This window comes from Opisthorchis viverrini (assembly GCF_000715545.1).
Source record: "Opisthorchis viverrini unplaced genomic scaffold opera_v5_8, whole genome shotgun sequence".
Taxonomy (NCBI): domain Eukaryota; kingdom Metazoa; phylum Platyhelminthes; class Trematoda; order Opisthorchiida; family Opisthorchiidae; genus Opisthorchis; species Opisthorchis viverrini.
Genome location: NW_008751664.1, coordinates 2,167,625 through 2,187,430, shown reverse-complemented (window position 1 = coordinate 2,187,430; position 19,806 = coordinate 2,167,625). Strand labels below are relative to the sequence as shown.

The 19,806-nt window shown below is 44.1% G+C and overlaps 2 protein-coding genes across 2 annotated transcripts in view; one reads left to right on the top strand and one right to left on the bottom strand.

Moving 5' to 3' along the window:
- T265_00806 (hypothetical protein) overlaps positions 1-13,059 on the top strand; it is a gene marked incomplete at both ends in the record, with an annotated part of 16,482 nt that extends 3,423 nt beyond the window's left edge. Inside the window, 3 exons of the mRNA XM_009164678.1 lie at positions 2,852-3,072; positions 7,563-7,757; positions 12,836-13,059. Coding sequence (XP_009162942.1) covers positions 2,863-3,072; positions 7,563-7,757; positions 12,836-12,949 — 519 coding nt within the window. The remainder of the gene's footprint in view (positions 1-2,851; positions 3,073-7,562; positions 7,758-12,835) is intronic.
- An 876-nt stretch (positions 13,060-13,935) lies between these two features.
- T265_00805 (hypothetical protein) overlaps positions 13,936-19,806 on the bottom strand; it is a gene marked incomplete at both ends in the record, with an annotated part of 26,666 nt that continues 20,795 nt past the window's right edge. The window contains 2 exons of the mRNA XM_009164677.1: positions 13,936-14,498; positions 18,513-18,612. Coding sequence (XP_009162941.1) covers positions 14,348-14,498; positions 18,513-18,612 — 251 coding nt within the window. The remainder of the gene's footprint in view (positions 14,499-18,512; positions 18,613-19,806) is intronic.

Here is a 19,806-nt window from a genome sequence, read left to right as displayed (position 1 = left end):
CAGGTGTTCGACAATCGTTGTCTGAGAACCATAGCTCGTGTGGGTTGGTGTCAGCGAATCCGTAACGAGGCAGTTAGAAAGCGTGTTTTCGGTTGTGTAACGGGTACTTCCATTGAAGAATGTGTCCAGCAACAGAAGCTGCGTTGGTTGGGACATGTGTTACCTATGCCGAACCATCGTCTACCGGGAAGAGTGCTGTTTTCCATGCTCACCTCAGAGTGGCGTAAACAGAGAGGTTGCCAACCCTTGATTTGGCAGAGGAGTATGAAGAGATCACGAAGTGTCTGGAGGTATAGGTACCTCAGAATGGTTGTGGTAAGCTATCACTAAGTTCCTCCCCCGTCCACCCTTACTCGTTTCTTCACAATGAGGATTTCAAATAAGTCATGGTTGTACGGCAGTGAAGCATCGGTGTTGAACACTGATGTCATGCTGTCGATGATGATGATGATGACAATGATAATGATAATGAAGACATCCGATTGTCAGTTTACACCATCATTTGTCGGATCTGGATGAGGATTCATTGTATGAAACTCTTAGTGTTTCTTGGGAAAAAAAGCACAAAATGTGTTGGGACTAATGGTGCGACAGTAACCGTTTATCCCGAGAAAGAAGCACGTCCCGTTTGTAGACAACGCCGATTTTCGGCTGCAATTTAATGAAACCAAGTTGTCCGAAATAACTCACGAAGTCAAGCACTGAAATGTGAATCTCCTCGTACCAGCAGCAGTCTCACGTGGCTAGACTGGGACGGCTGATGCAGGCATCATGAAGAGACATTTGAAGTTTATTTTTTATTTTCACATTGTTGTTTCACCAATATATTTGTTCTCTGTTGTGTGAAGGAATTTCACCCAAATAGAGGCTCCTTCCATGATGTTGACCATCCTATCTTGGGGAATGCGACTAATCGCGAAAAGTTTGTAGCTGGACACAATTTACCACATACAATACATTGCCTGGTTTCATTCCAGTAGCCGTTTAATCAGAAAACATCGTACGGGGGAACAGCTCAGGTGCAAGATCACCGATAAATGACCGTGCCCTGTATCACGTGGGTGTAACTCCATGAAACCCAGTTATAAAGCTAGGTGTTGTATCTTTCCGTTCAAGTCCGCATTCACGACTTAGTATACAAATAGAATGGCGCAGTACGAATAACGCGCGGTTCGGAAATTGGGTGAATTGTTTTCCGCTCAGTCATGCCGTTTGTAAGAAATTTTGAGTACTAATCATAGGCTTGCTCTCAAATCAGCAATACAAGCTTATCAGCACACGATCAATTGGAACTAAATTTATTCCGAAATACACGCACCTGCATACAAGTTGTGGCTTTCACTCACTTGAAACCCTGCTGAATCCCACGTTTATGTTGTTCTTCTTCAACTGAATGTGCTGCATCAGGCTTCCGCACGTTTTGGTTGGGATTATGATACGCCAGTATCGCAAGACATTGTACAGACGTTACACACTACTCATAAGGCCGCTGACCGATAACCCAGTGGCGTATCGTACCAGCTGAAACTTGATGCGGCACATTCAGTTAAAGAATATCATAAACGAGAGAGGTTCATCCGGGTCTCGTGTGAAAACTAAATATGTATGAAACTGGGTGTATTTGTCGAATTTCGGTCCAAGTGTAACATAAGGTTGAGGGAAACTCGGGGGTTGTGCCTACCTGATGAACCCCAAGAAGGGCAAAACCGGTCGTGGACTGCCGACTGGTTCTCAGCAGCCTTAATATTAATGTTACGTCCATACAAGTTTACTCTGACTTGGGAACTTTTCATTCCTGGTATCTAAGTGCTCGTCTTGATTGCAGGGGGCTTTTGAATTCAGTAATCTTATGCCATATTGCTTATATTGCTTTGGTGAGTACCGTCCACTTTTCTCAACCAGCATACTTAGGCTTGAAGGTATGTAGTTCGTTTCGTTGTTTTAAACTGTTACATGCATGTGTTTCGACTCAAGCTGTCACTTATTCTTTTCTCTTTGCAAAAATCTATGAACATCACAACGTATCGTGATGGCTATGTTTATAATTGTGCTTCCTTACTGCAGCAAGAACTTGTGTTGGCTACATAGTGGCATACACAGTGAATGAAATCCATGTAATAACAACCACGAGGTTGGCGAACTAGCAGTGGAATCTGTCCATTGTCTCTTCGCCGTTCCTTCACGAAGCAAGTGACCTGATTGAACCATTAGATGGTTTTTATCAGAGAGCATTGGTGAACTAGCAAAGTAGAGGAACAGGAAGTATCTGTGCAGTGGACTTGCGGTTAGAATGTCATCCTTACGGAGATGCTTCTTCTGTTGAGGAGACAACTTTGAGCCACATGGAACTTTTCCCACTGCAGTCCGCCCTCGAGGTGACACGCAGAACCATAGAGGAAGCACCATCTTGGTTCCAAAAATGGCCGACTGTGGTTCTCAACAATATACACGATGAATAGGAAAATGGGGCTTACGAAAATAATCCAGCGTCATCACGCTGCACTACACCACCTCAACTTCGACTGTAAGTTTTACTTGGCATAGTTTCAACTGGAGTCAAAAGCATGATGAATTGTCGCCTCATAACTCCCAAACGGCTGACAAACGACCGTTGTTGCCTCATTGGTTACAGCTGTATGTAACTATATGCGGGCAACGATTGTTTACTATCCACCATAATTGATCTTGAACAATCAGATCCATAGGGTTGCTTCGAATACTTGTTTTGTGTGCAGTCGTGACGTTCTAGGCTGTTCTACTGAAGCCAGTAAAGGATATAACACTCATAAATGTGTTACTGGTTCATTTCTCTGACTCTTCGGTGCTCTTTTATTTGCTGCCTCCAACACAGCGTACTAAAACATGAACAACAACAAGTCTAAACAAACTAAAAGGACCGAAAAGAAGAGTCCCTCTGCGAATCTGACTGAAATTGAAAAACACAACAAGGATATTGCTCAACCTAATGTTCCTCCGAAAATCGCAGCACGCCTGACGGCCTCGTCCAAGGACAAACAGATAACTCAGGAGACTCTAAACAAAGGCCTAGACCAGGCCAGAGAAAGGAGGATGGTAAGTTTCAGAGAGGTTTGGTACGTTATTTTTGTTACGTTTTAACGACATGATTTCGGAAACAAACTAATGTGACTGTTGGAAAGCAAGTACACTTTCCACTAACAAGCTCACCTGTCTCTCGATCCATAATTCTAACCGAATGCTCTGAGGTTTGTTCTAAAGCGAGACTAGAACTTGGACTGATATTCTGGAGATCTTGTCTAACATCTTCTGATGAAATTATCTTTCCCGTGCATCTTCAAAGATTTCTATCGACAATACGAACGAAATATTCTTCACATTGGTTGACTAGACACTTGACTAAGCTCACTACTTACTCTCAGTCTTTCTTCACACGGCAGAAATAAGCAGGCCACATAATTGAGCCCGTGCGGCTCACACAGACAATTCTTTCCCCAGCAACTTCTACATAAAAGACTATTCCATAGGCCAAAATTCAACATCCATAAGGTAAGAAATTTTGCTACCGTCTTGTTCCTTCGGGCCCCCTGTCACACCAAACAGCACACATGACGAATCTGTCCCCATTCTCAAATACCTAGGTTATGGCATTCTCAAACGAAAACAAAATGAAGATCCGCAGCGACGTTGCCACAGTTAGTTAGTACAACTGAAGAATATCCTCCGACATAAAGGTGAGACCATACATCAGGTCACTGTGGGTCGTTATTCTATATGGAAGCGACCCCTGCACACCAGAATTCAAGGACAATTCAAGTAGGCTAGATGCTTTTGACAAATGATGCGGGAGGACAATTCAGAAAATAGGGTGAACCGGTTAGGTCCTTGATTCGCACCAATTAGACCAGTTCAGAAGCTGACTTCACAGTCAGCTACAGGCAAGCACCAACTGATCCTGAACTGGTTTAGGTATGTTCCTCACTAATCGGATGAAGACTTCTTCAAGCAGACCTTCAAGCAAAGTACATACCAAGTTTAGCCTAGCCGCTATAGAGTTCCTCTGGAAAAGGTGGGTATTACGACGGGAATTACGCGCTGAAAATCAAAGTCTCCATTCTACCTACAATGTGCGCCACTGAAAACAAGACGATGATCTAATGTGTGCTGATCTCGTCGCAGATCCTCAAACGTCGGCGGTTGCAATGCAGAACAACTATGGACCAGCACATCCTTTTGTGAGAACAGTCACGGTGAGGCAAAAAACGGGTCGCCAGGTGGCGTTAAGCATAGTTTCAAATTACAATGGCAATAACTTGGAGCGCAGAATAAGTCTCTCATTTATCGTCTCCTTGCGGGTCAAAATTGTCCCTTGGTTGAATTCTCCAAAATTTATTTGAGGGACACTCCTAAACCTCGGGCAGGGCGACACACACTACTGGTAGTGTGAGATTCGGTAAATTCGAAGGGAGATTTCGTCCAGTGAGTGAGGTCAATCTATGCTCAGAAGCCCAGAAGCACTAGGCAGCGGCTTCATCCTCATTGGGAATCACCAGCAATGCACAGCTCGGGAGTGTTCCGTCTGGTATAGCCTAGAAAAACTCAGTGGTACAATGTAAAAAGCAGTAACCTAACATCAATCACTGACGTACACACCACGAATAAAACAAAAGCAAAGGATATGGAAAAAAAGTATAACTCTGGCACAGTGCCGAAAACACAGGGATGAATGAAAACTAAGCTTAGTAAACATCTACACCAGAATAATGAAACCAGATAACACCAAATGATGACGCCTCCGAGAACATAAAATGCTACTTAGGCACGTTTCATTGCCAAGACACCCTAACACACAGGCGTTCTCATATTGAATCGACCTACACCAAACCGAACCGAATATGTCAGTTCGTCCCACCCAAATAAGGTAATTGTGAACCTGCTTCAGGGTGCACGTTTGCACAAAATATTCATTCCTTCAACATACATATTCACATTCAAATTACTTGTTTCACGTCATACTTCGAATCGAATACTTTTCTTGTTTGTGAAGAAGTTGGAAAGGTAGAAAACCGAAGACTCAACCTCCTTACACCTTTCTTATTCACCGAACTTCAGGTTCCTTTGTAAAATACTCATCGGGTAAGCGAAAAGTTGGCAACTCGAGTCTGTCCACTGGCGTGTCTTCTCGTTTGTGCTTTGTACGTGGACGCTCTGGTTCAAAGCAAAGTGCCATTGCAAATGAATAGTTTTTTTTCTTCAATATTGCCCGAGCAACTTCTCTAGTATAGAAATCCAGATGTCATTTGCAACCTGGGAGCATCTAGCTAGGAGCTGTCAGGATCGGAGTCAATCCTTTGTTGCTCTGGTACACTCAACCCTTCCCTGGGTTGCGTAAATTCACCAGCTTCTTGCCTCCGATACAATGTTCCTCCCCCTAATTGACTTCCCCTGGTGTATACAAAAGTCAAACATTCGAAGGTGGGTGGTCGCTATATGCTGGCCAATAGTCCCATTACAACCTTTCACGGCCGTGTGACTAAACACAGATTATTCTGTTGGCATTTTACATTTTTGGCTTAATGGCTGCACACCAAACACCGCCAACCTTTACGAATCTTCTATAATCTATGAGCGGGAGCTTGTACCCTCATTTTAGTTAAATCTCAAGTCCCGATTCGTTTGTTTCGCAACTGTGCTGGCGAAGTTTGGGATCAACCTGTTGTGCCTCTTATTGAACGAACGTAGCCGACACTGCAGTTTTGATCCCATGTACTAAAAGCCACAGATATATTTGATTATTTTAGCTAATGCAGGAGCTATTTCTTGAAGGTCTAGTTCGAATTTCGCTGTTTTGCCAGTACTTGCTGTATCCCTTTGCACTTTAAAGTAGTTTGTTGACCAGGGTTCGAATAGCAAGTGATACATCCTTTCGGTCTTTCGGGTTGCTAGTCCACACCTCACTACCAGATGCCCAGTAGGCTCAGGTGGCTGGTTACTGGAGAAAACAGGACCCAGATGGGTTCAAAGCAAAGCTTTGGCGTTAGATTGATTAGGGTAGCCGTATAATTTTGTTTCAGTTTCAGTTGGATAACCGAACAATTAGATACCTTGTATCGTAAGAAATACCTGACAGCTTGTCCAGCGCAGTGATTCTCCAACCGGAGTGTGCAAACTCCCACTGATCTAGAAAAACCTAGAGAGTGAGATCCGTCCCGATTCTCGGGAGGATAAAATCATCCATGAATTTAATAATGAATAATCGTCCAGCTCTAACAGTCTTTCGATGCCTAGCCGCCACGGCAACCGCTAAATATGTATGAAACTGGGTGTATTTGTCGAATTTCGGTCCAAGTGTAACATAAGGTTGAGGGAAACTCGGGGGTTGTGCCTACCTGATGAACCCCAAGAAGGGCAAAACCGGTCGTGGACTGCCGACTGGTTCTCAGCAGCCTTAATATTAATGTTACGTCCATACAAGTTTACTCTGACTTGGGAACTTTTCATTCCTGGTATCTAAGTGCTCGTCTTGATTGCAGGGGGGCTTTTGAATTCAGTAATCTTATGCCATATTGCTTATATTGCTTTGGTGAGTACCGTCCACTTTTCTCAACCAGCATACTTAGGCTTGAAGGTATGTAGTTCGTTTCGTTGTTTTAAACTGTTACATGCATGTGTTTCGACTCAAGCTGTCACTTATTCTTTTCTCTTTGCAAAAATCTATGAACATCACAACGTATCGTGATGGCTATGTTTATAATTGTGCTTCCTTACTGCAGCAAGAACTTGTGTTGGCTACATAGTGGCATACACAGTGAATGAAATCCATGTAATAACAACCACGAGGTTGGCGAACTAGCAGTGGAATCTGTCCATTGTCTCTTCGCCGTTCCTTCACGAAGCAAGTGACCTGATTGAACCATTAGATGGTTTTTATCAGAGAGCATTGGTGAACTAGCAAAGTAGAGGAACAGGAAGTATCTGTGCAGTGGACTTGCGGTTAGAATGTCATCCTTACGGAGATGCTTCTTCTGTTGAGGAGACAACTTTGAGCCACATGGAACTTTTCCCACTGCAGTCCGCCCTCGAGGTGACACGCAGAACCATAGAGGAAGCACCATCTTGGTTCCAAAAATGGCCGACTGTGGTTCTCAACAATATACACGATGAATAGGAAAATGGGGCTTACGAAAATAATCCAGCGTCATCACGCTGCACTACACCACCTCAACTTCGACTGTAAGTTTTACTTGGCATAGTTTCAACTGGAGTCAAAAGCATGATGAATTGTCGCCTCATAACTCCCAAACGGCTGACAAACGACCGTTGTTGCCTCATTGGTTACAGCTGTATGTAACTATATGCGGGCAACGATTGTTTACTATCCACCATAATTGATCTTGAACAATCAGATCCATAGGGTTGCTTCGAATACTTGTTTTGTGTGCAGTCGTGACGTTCTAGGCTGTTCTACTGAAGCCAGTAAAGGATATAACACTCATAAATGTGTTACTGGTTCATTTCTCTGACTCTTCGGTGCTCTTTTATTTGCTGCCTCCAACACAGCGTACTAAAACATGAACAACAACAAGTCTAAACAAACTAAAAGGACCGAAAAGAAGAGTCCCTCTGCGAATCTGACTGAAATTGAAAAACACAACAAGGATATTGCTCAACCTAATGTTCCTCCGAAAATCGCAGCACGCCTGACGGCCTCGTCCAAGGACAAACAGATAACTCAGGAGACTCTAAACAAAGGCCTAGACCAGGCCAGAGAAAGGAGGATGGTAAGTTTCAGAGAGGTTTGGTACGTTATTTTTGTTACGTTTTAACGACATGATTTCGGAAACAAACTAATGTGACTGTTGGAAAGCAAGTACACTTTCCACTAACAAGCTCACCTGTCTCTCGATCCATAATTCTAACCGAATGCTCTGAGGTTTGTTCTAAAGCGAGACTAGAACTTGGACTGATATTCTGGAGATCTTGTCTAACATCTTCTGATGAAATTATCTTTCCCGTGCATCTTCAAAGATTTCTATCGACAATACGAACGAAATATTCTTCACATTGGTTGACTAGACACTTGACTAAGCTCACTACTTACTCTCAGTCTTTCTTCACACGGCAGAAATAAGCAGGCCACATAATTGAGCCCGTGCGGCTCACACAGACAATTCTTTCCCCAGCAACTTCTACATAAAAGACTATTCCATAGGCCAAAATTCAACATCCATAAGGTAAGAAATTTTGCTACCGTCTTGTTCCTTCGGGCCCCCTGTCACACCACACAGCACACATGACGAATCTGTCCCCATTCTCAAATACCTAGGTTATGGCATTCTCAAACGAAAACAAAATGAAGATCCGCAGCGACGTTGCCACAGTTAGTTACTACAACTGAAGAATATCCTCCGACATAAAGGTGAGACCATACATCAGGTCACTGTGGGTCGTTATTCTATATGGAAGCGACCCCTGCACACCAGAATTCAAGGACAATTCAAGTAGGCTAGATGCTTTTGACAAATGATGCGGGAGGACAATTCAGAAAATAGGGTGAACCGGTTAGGTCCTTGATTCGCACCAATTAGACCAGTTCAGAAGCTGACTTCACAGTCAGCTACAGGCAAGCACCAACTGATCCTGAACTGGTTTAGGTATGTTCCTCACTAATCGGATGAAGACTTCTTCAAGCAGACCTTCAAGCAAAGTACATACCAAGTTTAGCCTAGCCGCTATAGAGTTCCTCTGGAAAAGGTGGGTATTACGACGGGAATTACGCGCTGAAAATCAAAGTCTCCATTCTACCTACAATGTGCGCCACTGAAAACAAGACGATGATCTAATGTGTGCTGATCTCGTCGCAGATCCTCAAACGTCGGCGGTTGCAATGCAGAACAACTATGGACCAGCACATCCTTTTGTGAGAACAGTCACGGTGAGGCAAAAAACGGGTCGCCAGGTGGCGTTAAGCATAGTTTCAAATTACAATGGCAATAACTTGGAGCGCAGAATAAGTCTCTCATTTATCGTCTCCTTGCGGGTCAAAATTGTCCCTTGGTTGAATTCTCCAAAATTTATTTGAGGGACACTCCTAAACCTCGGGCAGGGCGACACACACTACTGGTAGTGTGAGATTCGGTAAATTCGAAGGGAGATTTCGTCCAGTGAGTGAGGTCAATCTATGCTCAGAAGCCCAGAAGCACTAGGCAGCGGCTTCATCCTCATTGGGAATCACCAGCAATGCACAGCTCGGGAGTGTTCCGTCTGGTATAGCCTAGAAAAACTCAGTGGTACAATGTAAAAAGCGGTAACCTAACATCAATCACTGACGTACACACCACGAATAAAACAAAAGCAAAGGATATGGAAAAAAAGTATAACTCTGGCACAGTGCCGAAAACACAGGGATGAATGAAAACTAAGCTTAGTAAACATCTACACCAGAATAATGAAACCAGATAACACCAAATGATGACGCCTCCGAGAACATAAAATGCTACTTAGGCACGTTTCATTGCCAAGACACCCTAACACACAGGCGTTCTCATATTGAATCGACCTACACCAAACCGAACCGAATATGTCAGTTCGTCCCACCCAAATAAGGTAATTGTGAACCTGCTTCAGGGTGCACGTTTGCACAAAATATTCATTCCTTCAACATACATATTCACATTCAAATTACTTGTTTCACGTCATACTTCGAATCGAATACTTTTCTTGTTTGTGCAGAAGTTGGAAAGGTAGAAAACCGAAGACTCAACCTCCTTACACCTTTCTTATTCACCGAACTTCAGGTTCCTTTGTAAAATACTCATCGGGTAAGCGAAAAGTTGGCAACTCGAGTCTGTCCACTGGCGTGTCTTCTCGTTTGTGCTTTGTACGTGGACGCTCTGGTTCAAAGCAAAATGCCATTGCAAATGAATAGTTTTTTTTTCTCAATATTGCCCGAGCAACTTCTCTAGTATAGAAATCCAGATGTCATTTGCAACCTGGGAGCATCTAGCTAGGAGCTGTCAGGATCGGAGTCAATCCTTTGTTGCTCTGGTACACTCAACACTTCCCTGGGTTGCGTAAATTCACCAGCTTCTTGCCTCCGATACAATGTTCCTCCCCCTAATTGACTTCCCCTGGTGTATACAAAAGTCAAACATTCGAAGGTGGGTGGTCGCTATATGCTGGCCAATAGTCCCATTACAACCTTTCACGGCCGTGTGACTAAACACAGATTATTCTGTTGGCATTTTACATTTTTGGCTTAATGGCTGCACACCAAACACCGCCAACCTTTACGAATCTTCTATAATCTATGAGCGGGAGCTTGTACCCTCATTTTAGTTAAATCTCAAGTCCCGATTCGTTTGTTTCGCAACTGTGCTGGCGAAGTTTGGGATCAACCTGTTGTGCCTCTTATTGAACGAACGTAGCCGACACTGCAGTTTTGATCCCATGTACTAAAAGCCACAGATATATTTGATTATTTTAGCTAATGCAGGAGCTATTTCTTGAAGGTCTAGTTCGAATTTCGCTGTTTTGCCAGTACTTGCTGTATCCCTTTGCACTTTAAAGTAGTTTGTTGACCAGGGTTCGAATAGCAAGTGATACATCCTTTCGGTCTTTCGGGTTGCTAGTCCACACCTCACTACCAGATGCCCAGTAGGCTCAGGTGGCTGGTTACTGGAGAAAACAGGACCCAGATGGGTTCAAAGCAAAGCTTTGGCGTTAGATTGATTAGGGTAGCCGTATAATTTTGTTTCAGTTTCAGTTGGATAACCGAACAATTAGATACCTTGTATCGTAAGAAATACCTGACAGCTTGTCCAGCGCAGTGATTCTCCAACCGGAGTGTGCAAACTCCCACTGATCTAGAAAAACCTAGAGAGTGAGATCCGTCCCGATTCTCGGGAGGATAAAATCATCCATGAATTTAATAATGAATAATCGTCCAGCTCTAACAGTCTTTCGATGCCTAGCCGCCACGGCAACCGAGAGAGCAACATTAGTGTTGGCACTGATGCTTCACTGCCGTACAACCATGAGGTTCATGTAATTATATTATATATATATATATGTATATATATTAAAGGCCCTCGAGTGAAAAGAAGAGGAAAAGTGGGTGAGGTAGGGGACCTAGTGCTTGCTTATGTCAAGCATTTTGAGGTGCCTACACTACCGCTCAATCAATCAGACAAACTGAAAACAAACTGAGAGCACGAACGCCACTGACATCGATAAGCCGCCATTTCTTGCAATATCTCCAAGTACAGAGGGGGTGCCTACACTACCAAGCGCTCAATCAGACAAACTGAAAACAAACTGAGAGCACGAACGCCACTGACATCGATAAGCCGCCATTTCTTGCAATATCTCCAGCCAAGTACAGAGGGGTCAAGGGGATCCTATCCTGGAGGGCGCACTGCACCAATAACACCAAAACTCTTCGTAATCTCTTTCAAAACCTTCTGCCAAATCATACTTTGTCCCCTTCGCGGTTTGAGCCATTCGGGGGGAGGCACGGAGACGGTGTTTCGGCATGCGTTGAACATGACCGAGCCATCGTAGTCGGTGGTGCTGGATGTTTCCAAGATTGAAGTACCTGCATCACAACCAATTACCCGTTTTCTAAATACCTCCTTACAAACACGCTGACACCATCCAAAACCAGCAACGCTTGAGGCACCGGTGATGAAAAACCTGAAGACGCCTCACATCATCTACCCGAAGAGGCCATGCTCGCACCCCATACAACAACACAGCCCTTACTGTAGCCTGGTACACACGACCCTTAAGATCAAGTGAGATGCCTTTTTGACGCCACAAGTGACGCAAATTAGCAAACGTGATTCGAGTCTTTGAGATTCTTGCACTGACTTCATCAGACACAGTTCCGTCAGAGCTGATACAACTACCGAGGTAAGTAAAATGTTCCACAATCTCCAGCGATCCTTCTTGAATCGTAAGGGATATGTCCAGAGACCGCACGTTCTGAAGCATAACTTTGTATTTTGAAGGTGCAAGACGCATGCCGAGAGGAGGTATGATGGTGGTCAGTCTATTCAACAGAGCTTGCGCTTCGGTTCGGTCTTCACAGATGAGGGAGATGTCGTCCGCGTACTCCAGATCGACAAGCCTATCACCAGCAGTGATTTGAACACCGGGGTTTTGAAGACCCTTCAGTGTTCGCCCCAAGATGAAGCTGAACAAGAGTGGAGAAAGTGGACATTCTTGTCGGACACCACGTTTTGTAGGGAAGCTTTTGGAGAGCTCATCATACACTCTCACCCGCCCAGGAGTATGCCGGTGTCGGCTTCGAGCCACGGAACTTCCGGTCAGTAAGTTCACGCACAAATCACTGGTTTTAGGAATAAGCAGGTTAAAATCCCCAACATTAACCCCATGTCCATAGATTGGGCCAAGTTACTCATTTTTAGCGATATCACCTAACCTAAATGACAAACTAAAAAGCCTGCCGCGCAACCAAGCGAGCACGTGTTCAGCCACCGCAGAGAGTTTACCCGTAAAAAATCGGTTGTCGCAAGAGTGAGATTCAAGTGGTATTGAATTTCGGACGAATTCGCAGTTCAACAGAAAACCCTTCTTATTGGGGAATAGGACCGTCCTAGTAGGTTGCTGCAGGTCGAAGGTTTATCGCTGGAGTGTGATTCCTCTTAGCAAACTTCGGCTTCCTTGACAAAACATGCTGAGACTAATTTCTCACGGATATAAGCAACATGTCATTTCTTTTTCCTGCCCTTCTGTCACATTCGGTTAGTGACGGCTTGGGTTTGTGTAAATCTTCAGACTTCTCTCTTGCCGGTTGTTATCATTAGGATTCTTTGTTCAACCTTCCATTTCACAGTCTCTGCAAGCAGACCGAGCAGATCGACTACGCCAACATTTGGCCCGTGTGGAACAAGTCGCGCAAATGAAGAAAGGTCAAAAGCCGCTGACAGAAGAACCTGAAGTGGAGTGACCTGTACATCCCATGCTATTTGCGTATTAAAACTTGTTAGTAGTTGGATGAACTTTCGCGACGCATACTGTCCGTTTCTGCCTAGCTAGAGAAAACAAGGTTTGTCAAATATGTCATGGTTAACTCTCAATGTCTTGTTCAAACGGATGATGATTTTGTCCGTAAGCTCGTCATAGATGATGTCACATTTCTAGCTACTTCAAATATTTGCGACTCAGAACTCGGATAACCCAGAAAAATAGGCGAATCTGAAATACAATGATCCTCCAAGGAGAATGCATTACAACAATGATATTCGGCCTCTTTTCGATGGGCTCCTAAAAAATCCTGGCCCCTTAGGGAAAGCGGTCTGTTTTCGGGGGGGGGGTCGTTGTTGCGTATCACTTCAATGGAAGTCGATACGCAGCAAACGGGCTTACACGTAAACAGACGGGTCACGATGTTGTTTTCGAACCAAATGTGCACGGGCCTGTGCGACCTACAGCGTGTGACAGCCACAAAACTAACCAAATGGTGCTTCAATGATCCGAACCCGGTAAAGTAAACTCATCCTATGAAAGAAACGTATACAGTTTCTTGTTGTTCGTGAAAGTCAAAAGTGTGCAGTAGGTTGAAGTATCGTTTGTTATTCAAAGTGCACCTGTCATGCTCTCTAATTTGGTCTCCCATATTCAAAGCGAATATTCCACTTTGGAGCTGATTTTCGAAAACGATAAGGGCTGTTTGATATTGGGGTGGTTTGTGTTTGGAGTCTTATGAAAGGGTCGTCAGCTTCGGTTGCTCACCATCAAAAATTGAGGTGCATAATACTTGTAATGCACTACTCAAACATACATGTATCGCGATATCTCGAATATCGTAGCGACTGACACATGAGACGGCCTGGTGCAACACATTCAGTAGCCTGGAAACATCACAAACAAGAACTTCAGCTGGGTTCCAGGTGAGTCTCTCGAAAAACCAAATTGGTTTGCAAACAAGTGTATATTCGCTAATGAGATGCATACTATTTGCTTGCATGGCCGGTGAAATTAACCCGCGCCACAAGCTCTGTTGAGTTGGGCCATTCCCATGAATAGCCCTAGGTCGAGGAGAGTGCTGCACTCAGTGGTAGACAAGATAGTCGAAAAAGAACGAAAGCTATAGTCTGCGAATGGAACCCAGAGTAGAATGAGGATTCGAAACTAGGTAAAGCTGATTCTTGCTCATGGGACAACCAGTCATTCGGTTTTTTTCATATATGAAGAGTTTTATTCACCTAGTCAGATAAACGTAAAGCTAAAAATATCATACGTCAAGATGAGGAGGTAGCGAACGAGTTATGCGTGGGCAAAGAAATCATCGTGGACAATTCAATGAAACTTGTGCATGTGGAAAAATCGAGGAAGTGATAGGAACTCATAAGCCTTTGTTGTAGTAAACACGTTCGGGAATCCTATCCCCACGTAATTTGCGAATCTTTGCTTGTGCATCGGGTTCGAGTTTATCGAACGCAATTGAACTGACTTGTGGGAATAGAGCGCAGCACATTGGCGTCATGAATGTCAAGCTGGTGGAACAAGGAGAAAATAAGAAGAACAGGTCAAGAATATTGAGTGGTGAGTTTTGGGACCAACAGTAACCAGTAAGGGCTGGTTACTAAGTTTGATGGCAAAAAGTTGATCAGAGTTGAAAACTACACCGCGAAGCCGTCGCTTCTCACGAGGTAACCAACCTTGAAAAAGTTACACATTTTCGTTACTCATCACCATAAAACGGTCTGGTATGTAAACAGAAACAATCCACAACACAACTCGGTCCAAAGCCTTCGACCACACAGCTATCATCACAGTGTCCCAGTAAGCAACAAGACTGGTGAAATTGTCTCGTTCCAAGTACAAAAAAAACAAGTAGTGACCTTTGTCTGAGAGCAGGAAATAGATATGCTTAAAAAAGTTCCTTTCATAGTCTTGTACAGGAGTTACTTAGTCCCTCATGACCAAATAGACGGTGTCATTTCTCTCCTCTTCTCACTCGTTCACATTTTCTCTCCTCGACAAGACTACTAATAACCTGTTTACATGGGTCGCTTTTCCGACCAAAAAATTAGGCCAAAAACTACTAAATAAGTTTCTTCTGCGGGAACACACTCAGTAGGAAGGACAAAACCCGGACCAGCTTACAGAGGACTGCGAAAATCGGCCGGAAGAGTAAAAAAACGGCCAAGCCGTACAAAAACATTCCCCTGCACAAACCAACATTCCCTTAGGCTCTGATGAGATCAACAAACAAAGATATCCAAGGCTCGCATTTTACCTATTTTCAACCAAAGAATGTTCCAACCATCGACTCTCTCTTCATACACTCTAAACGACTTTCAGGTGCTTTCCGCGGAAAGAGATGCTTGGTAGTGGTTGATACGGATTGTCGAATAACTACAGGAAGTAATCATAGGCTCCAGCCTGAATAGATTATAGAAATATGTCCAAAGTCATAGAGTAAAGTTTTCAATTCTTTCCCAGGTCGCAGCTTACTCCAAAAATCAAGAACTAACTCCGTGCCATGCGAAGGAAAAGCAAACCGGCTTCGACGTTAATAAGAGGACAGCCAGCTTCACTTTGATAGAAACGAGTGGTACCAGATGAAAACGGCAGCTGGTTGCTCCCGGGATGTACGCATAGATGGTATGACGAGGTCAGATTTTCTACATAATGTTTACTGGGCCTATAGCAGGAGTACCTATTTACTGGATCGCAACTATGTCTGCTGTTTATAGAGGTTCCAAGCAAACCCATCCTTAACGCCGCTTCCCGACATGCCGATGTGAAACTTCGCTCAACGGTGGGGTACTCTCTCCTTACCTTACATCGGTTTTCCATTCCCTACCACACACTGTCTAACTCTCCGTCTCGTTAGTATTCTGCAACTCAAAACAATGAGGCAATGATTGGACATGCAAAGCTTGGAATGTCATTCTCTAAACAGAAGATTTGACAGCGACGATTTAGGTAGTCGTTTGGTTGAAATACGGACAGCTTCCTCGTCGTGACTGGTTCCAACGCCATACGTACAAACGACCATAAGCGCATTCGACTTGGATAACCGGTCTGTTCTCCTTGACACGCTTGCCTATCAAGGAATGCCCCGGAAGTTTGTGAACACAACACGTTATTTGTATTCTCATAATTCGGGACATGAGAGTATATGGGGAGCCCTCCAAAAGCTTTCGTACTCAAAGCGGTCTCTGCCAGGGATGCCCAATATCTCAATTCTTATTTAATTTCGTGATCGATGAGATAATAAGACGAATGCTAGAAGTTCTTCAAAACTCGAGTAGCCTCTGCGGAAAAACCTATTGATCTGGAATATGCAGACGATATCTCTCTCGTCTTCGAAGAGGAGAAAGTGTAGGTGTTTTTGGATGAGTTAACCAAAGTCATCCCTTTCTTCGGTATGCACTTTGCATTCACAAAGTGAAAGTTCATGCTTGTGGACGTGCAGTCACTGAACACTACACTAACAATCCAGGGAGAAGTATTCGAAGTTGTGGAGCGTTTCACGTTTCCTGGAAGTTGTATCAGTTCTGATTGTGTGACAGATCAGATTAATGCACGAACCTGCAACGCTCGGGTCGAGTTTGCCAATTTTAGATGCCCATGGCGTCAAAGGGGTATATATCACCGGTTAGGTGTTCATCAGCCAGAAGTGATTCATGTAAAGGGTCCTGGAAGAATGTCTACGGAAACGAAAAGGTTCTTTTGGGGAAGAACCTTAGAGGGAAACAACTGCATAATTCCAGCTCATTTAAATTCATCCACATATGCACCTATTTCACGGGACGTACGTTAGTTCCAGCCCCATAGTTTTTCACCCTAGTGAACAGCGGATCATGAGTGTTGCAGTAGTGACGATACATTGGTAATGATCAAGCCTTTTCGTTGGCACGCGGATATCTGTAACGCGACTGTACTTGATAACTTATCTGACCACTGATGTGGCCATCGAAGAGACGTCATTAGTATCATTATCGTCATCAGCAGGGTAGCACCATCATTGACATCCGGCGTCAAAACCATGTCAATTAAATTATGTAAAGTTCTATAATGAGAACAAAACTGGAGAAGTGAAGGGTTCGCGGTGTTAGCTTGCCACAAATGAGCGAGGTGCCCGAACTCCACTTAATCCCTCTTCCCTGTACACGATGGCAAAAAGACGACCCTGAGAGGCAGATGATGCCATGGGATTTGAGGCGCACTCCGTGAAATGTTGTCATGTAATGTGCCATATGTGAATTTTCTCCGCCGGAATTTACTTGGCCAACTTCGGTATCACGAATCCGGTGTTCTCAGCAGACGTGAGGGAACCTCGACGGTTCAAGTCTTCTAACACCCACTCGCGGTGACCAGGTTTTCGAAACATGTGACGGTAGGGATCGCAATGCACCATTGTAAGTTATACCGTTCACGCATAGGTTGATGTCACATCAAGGATCAGATTCGTCTTTGATAGAACATAAATTTTGGATAATTAAATGGTCCGGACTAAGGCACAGCTCCCCTAGCAAATGAACTTGTCAACTACACTAATCCGTTCATTTGTTGTCCATTAGTTAGATGCCAACCAAGTTCACAGTTGTGTGAGCAGCGGATTAATCTGTGGTGAGGCGAGGCCCGGATGAAGATCGACAAACACTTCACCACAAATTTCGGGTGATTCTTTTATTATTCCAAATACGTGCAAGGAGGTCTAGCAAGAAGGTATTTCACGAATCTTCCAAATTGCCTTGAACTGGAGAAGGGTGATATACTGATTTACGAGGAATTCGCTTCAAGTGGGCGAGAAGGAGACCACACAAGAAGCATTTCTGGACCATCATATCTACCTAGCAGTAAAAAACGCTGAGGCCCATGAAGCGTTCGCTTAGCATGCATATTTCTAATTGCCTTTATAGGCGTATTACGACTGATAACTTTCATGGCATATGAATTAAATTAAATCAACGAGCAAGGTGGCTGTGATGGGAACAGATCACAACATGTAAGCGCATCACAGAGAGATGCGCTACATTCACGGATAACTAGACTGAGGTAGCCTTTATCAACTTCATCAGAACTGACCGTGTTTTTGGACCCGAGGCAGCATTTTCAGGCGGCTGTATCTATAGCAATAAGGCAAGGCTACTGAACTGAATTAACAACTGTGTGGACGAGGGGTTGCAGGGAAAATGTTCAATCCGTGTCCGGTATGTAAAAGTAAGTAAGCGCTCCGAATGGAATCAGAATGCAAACATTTTCCAAAGTAAACAGTCCTACATTACACTCGGGTGTAGTCCAATGTCAGGTGTATCCGAATGGCAACATTCTTGCACTTGTGGGCTTCATTGGAACGCTAAACCACCGAGATACACAACAGCGGTTCATAATACTGGCACGCCTCCTTACAATGTAAACAGGTCAAAGTAAGTAGCTGTCTTCACCTATTCGCCGGGTCAATATGTAAACAAATCAACCACGAATAACTGGTGATGTCGATGCCATACCAAAACGTGTGTGGATATGAATGTGTGGCATCAATGAGGACTCACAAGATGCCACAGAGAGTAACCTGAAGAGGAGCTCCGAGCCACGGATAGCGAGCTAAGGTGCCCCGTTTCTCCAAAGCATCCATCAATATCGGGGGAAAAACTGTGGATAGAGGGATCAATATGAATGACAACGCGAAAAAAATCACTATATCATGCGTTATAATCAAACACATACGGGCGTAAAAAATGCAGCTAGCTAGGAAGAAATGACATCTGAGGGAGAAGGGGTTAAAATTACGTCAGCCAAGTGGAATTTCTCCTAGCTGGTAGGACCCTTAGACCATTGCTGAAGTCCGTAGAATAACGCTGCAGCTTGCCTATAAGTTACCTCAAAAGGCGGAAGGGGTTAAAATTACGTCAGCCAAATGGAATTTCTCCTAGCTGGTAGGAAGTTTAGACCATTGCTGAAGTTCGTAGAATAACGCTGAAGCTTGCCTATAAGTTACCTCAAAAGGTAAAAAGACGATTTTCACCAAACCACGGTTTCCACGCGAAGTCCTACGCCGAAATCTTGAGCCAATGGTTTGAGGTTCATCACATTTTTCAGGTCAGTTCGGTTTGCCAACCGTGTAATTATGAAGGTGGTTCGGGAATCTTCAGATGGTGTACGATGAAGAGATAGTCGCGAGCGCAGGAAACAACTTAAATACGAATAACAAGTTGATGACCAACAGCAGTATGAAAAATAGCGCCACTAGCCGCGTGACCTCACCATAAATACCTTTGACGACTAATGGGAGTTTCTAGTGTACTCAGATCCCGCAAGGTATACACTAGCTACAACCGCTGTATGATAAGTACGCGGTTCTTACAGCTCATGATGATGATGATGATACTAGCTCGTTTCTAGATGGTTCGTTGCCCAAGCGGTACCTGTCTCAACGGAGCAATCCACCGCCTGGCGTACAAGCACACGACCGAGCCGGCAACTCAGCAAGCGAGTACGCCTCTAATATATTGCCGAAAACCATTCGCCACGTCTCAGCATTGTTTATTTGATGTTTCAGTAGTATGTAATGCCTTGGGTGCACTATGGCCAAACACAAGCAACCTTATTTTGTTTGCCACACACAGCGCCTAAGCTTCCCAGCTGAAGGCACTAGTGGGTGCACGTCCGCGTTTTAGACCCTACTGACGCGCTCATGGCTCGGTGAGGTCGTTGAGTTAGGGAAAAAGAGGGCGGGATTTTGCAGTTCTAGCACTTGTTCCGTATCTCAATCGAATTGGGTGGGTACTCATCCAGTTTTGCGATAGTGCTTGCAAACTGGAGATTTAAAACGTACCACAAATCGTG